Source organism: Macrobrachium nipponense, chromosome 15 (assembly GCF_015104395.2).
Source record: "Macrobrachium nipponense isolate FS-2020 chromosome 15, ASM1510439v2, whole genome shotgun sequence".
NCBI lineage: Eukaryota > Metazoa > Arthropoda > Malacostraca > Decapoda > Palaemonidae > Macrobrachium > Macrobrachium nipponense.
Window position 1 is genome coordinate 8,568,280 of NC_087208.1, and position 7,500 is coordinate 8,575,779.

The 7,500-nt window shown below is 37.3% G+C and overlaps 1 protein-coding gene across 6 annotated transcripts in view; it reads right to left on the reverse strand.

Annotated features, from left to right (window-relative positions):
• Window positions 1–7,500, reverse strand: part of LOC135226993 (integrin beta-PS-like) — a 156,728-nt gene that overhangs the window by 137,139 nt on the left and 12,089 nt on the right. Inside the window, exon 1 of one of the 6 annotated variants that reach the window (XM_064266714.1) lies at window positions 1,638–1,756. The exons of 3 other annotated variants lie outside the window; for them this stretch is intronic. In XM_064266714.1, coding sequence (XP_064122784.1) covers window positions 1,638–1,653 — 16 coding nt within the window. In that variant the 5' untranslated portion in view covers window positions 1,654–1,756. Of the gene's footprint in view, window positions 1–174; window positions 196–1,637; window positions 1,757–7,500 lie in introns of those variants that run through there. 2 more of the 6 variants (XM_064266720.1, XM_064266719.1) reach the window with 2 other exon arrangements.

Here is a 7,500-nt window from a genome sequence, read left to right on the forward strand (position 1 = left end):
TTTTTCTTTTTATTCCGAGTATAATCCATGCATCTAATCATTTTAAGATGGCAAATGTAAGAATGTTGCTGATCGAAGTGGGTCTGTCAATAAGTTTAAATTCAATAGTGAACAGCAAGAAGCAGTGAGAGAAGCCAAGATAGTCGGCAAGAATTGATGTTAGTAGAAACTAACCTGATAAGGTGTTGATCACTGTTGTCCACCACTGCTGCTTATTATTGTAAACAGAATGGACGGGCCACTCTCACTAAGTCTTGTTCCCTGCAAATACTGAGTGACGCCTGCAGCAGCGAAACCCGAACCTGATTATGATAAACTGATACCACGAGATCTACCCCATACTGACCGCAGGGTTTAGTCCCACACCAGACAGGCCCCTATTATTCTAGGACAGATCGTCGGCAATGCCCTTCTAAAAGCCTTCTGAATTTCCTGCATGTTTGCTATCCCAGTCATCTTCCTCACCCTCTACCAGACATGCCACTATGCTGGTCAAACTACCCAGAATTGTCCTCAGTACCAATAATCCATTAAGTGAATGTGGATGGCGTTGATTAGTTTCGAAAGTGTTAGCTGTAACGAATCCATTGGAGAGAGAGAGAGAGAGAGAGAGAGAGAGAGAGAGAGAGAGAGAGAGAAGGTCTGTGCAACCCTAATCCTTGTTCAATCATGTCAGCAAAATGTAACGATGGAAAAAAAAAAACTCAATGTAGAGCCATTCAGATTTAATATTATATAAACTGGAATTCACGTTCAATTAAACAGGTGACGACGACAAGAGAGCAAATCGAATGAAATCCCAAACCCAAAAATCTTAACAATAACAAACTGCCAAGCTCGGACGACATTCACGGAATAGACCTCCATTTCTACAAAGTACAAAATGATGAAGGGACTTTGTACTTATACCTCAACCAAGATGACGTAATAAAAGGTACTATGAAAACAGTAACAACTATCGCCATTCTGGGATGCGAGAAGCTGGACGGGGGTGGGGGGTGGGGTGGGGATAAGCATCAATTTACGTAGATCCTGCTTGTAATCTAAGAATGTCATCTGGTCACTATATCCCCCAGCCTAAATTCTATTCGAAACATTCTCAGACCATTAATAAACAGGGTCGTAACCAGAGGTGAGTGAGGGTGGGGTTCAGGGTTATTCTCTCATTAAAATCGCTATTGACATTAATGAATACCAGTCTGTGGATGACGGAATGGATGGATGATGTCACAGGCGCCAAGGAGGTAAAATGAACGGTGCGACTAGAGGCAGAGATACGGCTTTGCCCGAACTCGTGCGTCACTTGCATTCACTCCTTTTTCAACGGAATCCGGAATGATACCGATCTGAGCATAACAATCTCCTACGCCTACTTACTTACCCACGAAGAGCAGTTCAAATATAAAGTAAATGTTCGAAGAGCGACCAAATGAAAACGAACGCACAATTAGTATCAAGAAATACGGTAGTGCTATAATAAACAAACAAACTATAACCACTTACAGCAAAGTAAAAAGATTCTCTGGAGTCTGAAATGACCGCCGCTGACTTTAATTCTCAAACAGGACCTTACATAGAAAAATTGCAAATAGTGACAACATCAATCTTGAACATAACTTTAAAACCTGGCTACCTACCTACTGTGTCCTCCATTCTTGTTGGGGTTGTCTTTGAAATCCCAGTCTATGGGCTCTTCTTTCCACGAATGCAATATTTTCAGACACCGAAGAGATTGCGCAGACGCCCGACGTGGGCCCAAACCCAACTACAGTCTTCGAACTCTTAATGCAGTTAACTGGTTTCGATTTATTTCAAGCTATTGGGCACCGTAACATGAACGTCCTTTGATGCCGGTATCATGATTTTGTGCACCCATTATTACTTAAAAACACAAGGTCCCTTAATAACACTTGAACAACGTCCAATGTATTTCAGTCTCCTGCAGAAAACCAACCTGGGCAATCAATTTACAAGAGCCGCTGGAAGTGCACAATATTATCCCGGACAGGTTCTGTTTTCACGAAGCATTTGACAGGAGTCACAGTTCAAGACTATTCCGAAGTAAGCCTAGTATGCACAATGAATAAGTTAAGAAAAGGTTACTACGCTTTCAATTGAGTAGAATACAAAAATAAAATTCCGATCATTAGATATCCAAAAGAAACCAATATAATTTGACAACCAAACGAAACTGGTAACGTGTGATACATCTTTTTAATCAATGGCTTTCCAATTCTTACTATAAATAACCTAAAATAAATCATAAAACCCCATTACATCTCTGCCCCGTTTACAACAAAAGTACATAAGACCCTTACTTTTCGCATTTCTCGAAATCATTCTTTGTAATAAACTGTAATACTAAGAAAACAAAGAAGAGAGAGAGAGAGAGAGAGAGAGAGAGAGAGAGAGAGAGAGAGAGAGAGAGAGAGAGAGAGAGAGAGAGAGAGAGAGAGAGTTAGTGGCGACTACTTCCTCCAGGCCTTCCCGTTCTAGTCCAGTAAAAGGTCTTTCCATTTATTCATAGTATATTTAAGGGACGTTGTCGGTCAGGTGATCTACCGAAGACATGGGCAACTTGAATAAGAGCAGAAAAGATGGAGACGTCATGAAATGAACACTAATACTAACACGAAACACATAGGCGAAAATACAATGATATTTTTAACTTCACAATAAACCACCTTAACATTCTTGGCCACGTACCCGATTCCAGGTTCAATAATCATTTGACATATCACATATCGAGAACATTTCCGCCTAGCTTAGCTGGATCATGATAAGAGAATTTCGGTTTCTCCTTTACTTGTGAAAGTGAGGGGATGCACACAGGTAGATAGACAGACAAAGACAAACGTACAAACAACCGTGTCGTGCTCGTCCTAAGACATCACACGTCTGCTACATATACGGCAATGCTGCCAGCAAACACAACGTTCACGTCATTGAAATCGGCGTCACATTACATGGACGATGAAATAAAAATGTAGGGCACAGAGGGCATGCATGCATGCATTTTCGTCTGCAAATGAACTTTCACGAAAATAAACGTTTCAAAAGGTCAATCCTGTGATGTCTCATAAACAACCAAATCAATGCACACGAACAGCTTAGTACACCTTGGGACACTTCAAACGACTCAGGTTTTAGGATAAAACTGAATATTATTAAATCAGGCCAATGCGGAAAACTATATATAACCTCCAGAGATCTATGCTAAATTTGCAAGCAAAATTCCCCCTGATTAGCTCTCCTGCTGCTGGCGAAGCTACAGCCCTCATTCGCTGATCAAACCAACAATCAACAATCAGTTCAGGTACAGAGGCGCCACATATAAAAATAGTTCTTAAGGCCTCGTGACATAAGAATTAAATTACCCCGGGAATAGGAAATGGCACCACACCCTTCCCTGCGGAGGGAGAAGGGGCGGTGCCTCATTCCGATAAGTGTGCGTCTAGTTGAGAGGAGAGGGGAGGAGAGAGAGGAGAGGAGAGGAGAGGAGAGAAGGAGAGAGGAGAGGAGAGAGGAGAGGAGAGGAGGAGGGGAGGGGTGGGAGAAGTGGGCGACGGAGAGCGGGAGAAGAGACAGGAGAAAAGAGTAATAAAAAATCACACCTACACCGAAGCGGCCAACCCACGTCAGCCTTGTAGTAGCCTACAAGAAATCACGAAAACTCAGGTGTCAGAAGATGAGCTGGTTACACAACTGCTTAAGAAAATACCTGTGTATTGACAAGCTGTGCAAGATACTCATGAGAGTACAAAGGTACTGGGTCTTGAGCTCATCTCAAACGACCTCATGGGCATCTCTCTCTTTTGCTGTACTAAGATCGTCAATACGCGTCATATGTCTAGTCGACTCAACTGACTGTTTATTGTACACTAAACATGATTACCTCTAACAACATGAACATCTAGGCAGGCAGACAAGCAAACACTTTTCCACAGGCAACTCTTTATGTTTGACAGATGACTTCAATCACTCGTTCACAGATAAGACCGCCTCCTAAACGTCTCTACCTCGGCAATTGGGGAGCATTTTATTTAGTATACTCAGCTCCATTTTTGGTTACACATAGGATCGGAGAGCTTCACTTCCGCCATCTGCGTCAGTCGGTCGGCCCGTTCATACCACCAGATCATAACCGCTCTCAAAAATTAACCCGCAGCAACAATCGAAGAGAAGAGAGGAGAGATAAGAAGAGAAAAGAGAGAGAGAGGAGAGAGAGAGAGAGAGAGAGAGAGAGAGAGGTTGCACGTGCATCGTACACGCCTTAATCACATCAAGTCGCACTTCACACTATCTCGATGGCAAACATATACACACACACATATATACAAAGTTAAAGCAGCCACGAAGGAAAATTGAAACACTGAAGATGCTAAGTACTTTCGTCTTATTATCAAGACATGTTCAATGCAACTTAAGATACAGAGAAGCAAGTCCTATATAAATAGTGGGTAGAAGTCATAAGGGAATACAAAAAGGTTGGGAGATCACACTGAACGGTCTACAGAGTAAAATTTAAATCTACTTATTGGCAATACTCTTTTCTATCTTTCAATTCCTTCTAAAACGTATGTTTTATGACCGGGTCAAAAGAAAATAATCCTTGACTTACATTAAAATGATTTACCCAGGTTAACTGAACCAAAACAAATTCTAACAAGTTCCTTGAAAAAGTTTCGTTAAAAAGTGACATTATTTGGCTTTTGGGACTTTTCACTTAAACGTAAAAATAAAGCATTAATTGCCTGACCTGTTCTTACTGAGCAAGACAAATAATGCTTTATTTCTACATTTAAGTGAAAGTCCCACAGAATAGATTGGACGCAAAGCCAAATATTGTCATGTTGTAACAAAACTATTTCAAGGTACTTGTTAGAATCTGTTTTGATACAGTTAGCTTGGGTGAATAATTTTAATGGAAGTCAATCCTTATTTTCTTTTGACCCGGTCATAAAACATACATTTCAGAAGGAATTGAATGAACAACAGAATAAAGAGGATTACCAGTAAGTAGATTTAGATTTTAATCTGTTGACCATTCTGTGATCTCCCAACCTTTTTGCATTCCCTTATGACTTGTACCCATCATTTATATAGGCCCTTGCTTCTGTGTATCTTTAGTTGCTGTCTTGGTAATAAGACGAAAGTACTTAGCATCTCCCGTGCTTCAATTTTCCTTCGTGGCTGTAACTTTGTCTGTATAATCATCATGTTTTGTATTTCTTGGTGATTTAAAATCATATAATATATATATATTATCTTAAATAAATATATATTAGATTAGTATTTATATGTATTATATTTAATTAAGCTAGATCTATATATATATATATATTATATATATCATATATATATATATCTATATATATACCCTATATATATATATATATCTATAACTATATAATATCTTATCTATATATGGATATGTGATATGGACTATATCATGATATATATATAATATATATATCACATATATATGGTATATATCTATAATAATATTATATATATAATATTATACCCCATATAGATATATATTATCTCACACATAATATATATGTATATATATTTGATACTATATATCTACAACATTCTATATAAATATATATAGATATATTATTATACATGTATATATCTATATATAACTATATATCACATTGCTTATTATAATTATACTTATACACATATATAAGTATATCTATATTATATTATATTATATATATACATATATACACACCATATATATTATATCATATAGTATATATATACTTAGTATATATATATATATATATAATATATATATATAATATATATATATATATATTATAAACACAATTTCATACATACATAATAACATATAGTGAGAGATGCATTTCGATAATTTCACCAACCAGGCTTACCAAATTTGTGGCTTATGTAAGAATTCTTAAAATTAACAACCACTTGCTACTAAATGCAAAACACTGGAATTAACAACAGCAAATACTGACATAAACACCAGAATCGACAAACAGCTGTTTGCCGATGTTAGTTGCCGTAATTAACAATGTTTATTAATATTTTTAATGGTAATTCCATGAATAAAAGTATATGTTTCATTCATCCGTCACGAAATGGAGAAGTGTTAAGAAAGCATGCCACTATATTTCAGCCGCAGGTATTGCTTATGGGCTGCTCTAGGAGCAAGAACCCGTGCTGGCACAAAGCCAACTAAATCCTAACCAACCACACAACCAGGTAGTACCTATTGTAGCAGAGGCTGAAGAAACGACTAATGAGCAGAAGCCAGAATGTTTTGGAAATAGATGCAACGTCTGCAACTGACAAAATCACACGAGTACCTAATGTAATTTGTAGCCTTTATAAATAAAGTAGTCGCAATTTCTAACCCCGTTTTGGTTTTACGAAAGGAACGTATCTCTTAATTAATTTCTATTTTGTAACTATAGACAGTGAGTGATAATGTCGGTAAACCGCAATCAGCTGATCACTTTAAGAATGTAAAGAAAACCAGAATGCAAATGGCACATGATCACTATGTTCACATTTTATAATTCGATAGTAATACATGCAATATTATTACAGTAAAACAACTGCTTTATTAAGATTATCATTATTCTTAATAAAACTATTGTTCGACTTCTGCACAGATATATATCACGTAACAACCAGGCAGAGGCAATGGTCTTTCTCTCCATTTCATCGACCGTTATACTTGCGATGCTCCTCCATCCCCCCTAAATTCCGTTTTTTAAAATTGCGGGTGAAGCGATTGTAAAACTGTACTGACATGAACAACCGAAAAGAGAAACAGCTGAGAGTTGCGTTTAAGTTATTAAACACTGCCGATTCTCACTGGTGGCTTACATAAATAAAATACATTGGTGGATTTCTCTCGGGAACATTTCCCCGCATTACTCGCGGAAAATTCACCTATTCACTGTATTTTTCTATGAGAAATGTCCGGAAATTCCTTTTTTTTTTAATCAATTTCATCATAAAATGCACTTTTTGTGATAAAACTATTAAAAAAAAACAAGTATAAAATTTTTAGTGGGTTTTTATTGAAATTTAACTAACGAAATGGTCTGTTTTCAGCATTTTTAAAGGGGGTTTCAACTATTTACGGATTCCAACTATTTGTGAGGGGGTGGGGGGGGGGGGGGGGGCCGTGGTAGGCATCCCCGCGAATACCGGGGACCACTATTACTATTTATATATATATATATATATATATATATATATATATCTATATATATATATATATATCAGTCCCCAGCTTACGACGTTCCGAGGTTACTACTCTTTTCAATTATATTCATCAAAAATAATTTCCAGGTTTACAACATATGTTCCAGGGTTACACCGCTTACAACACCAATCTAGCAAAAGATATGACTCCAAAATTGCAAAATAATCAATATTTGAAGGCTTTGTGGATGAAAAATACAATAAAAATGCAGTTTACATAGCATAGGTTTTAAAACACCCAAA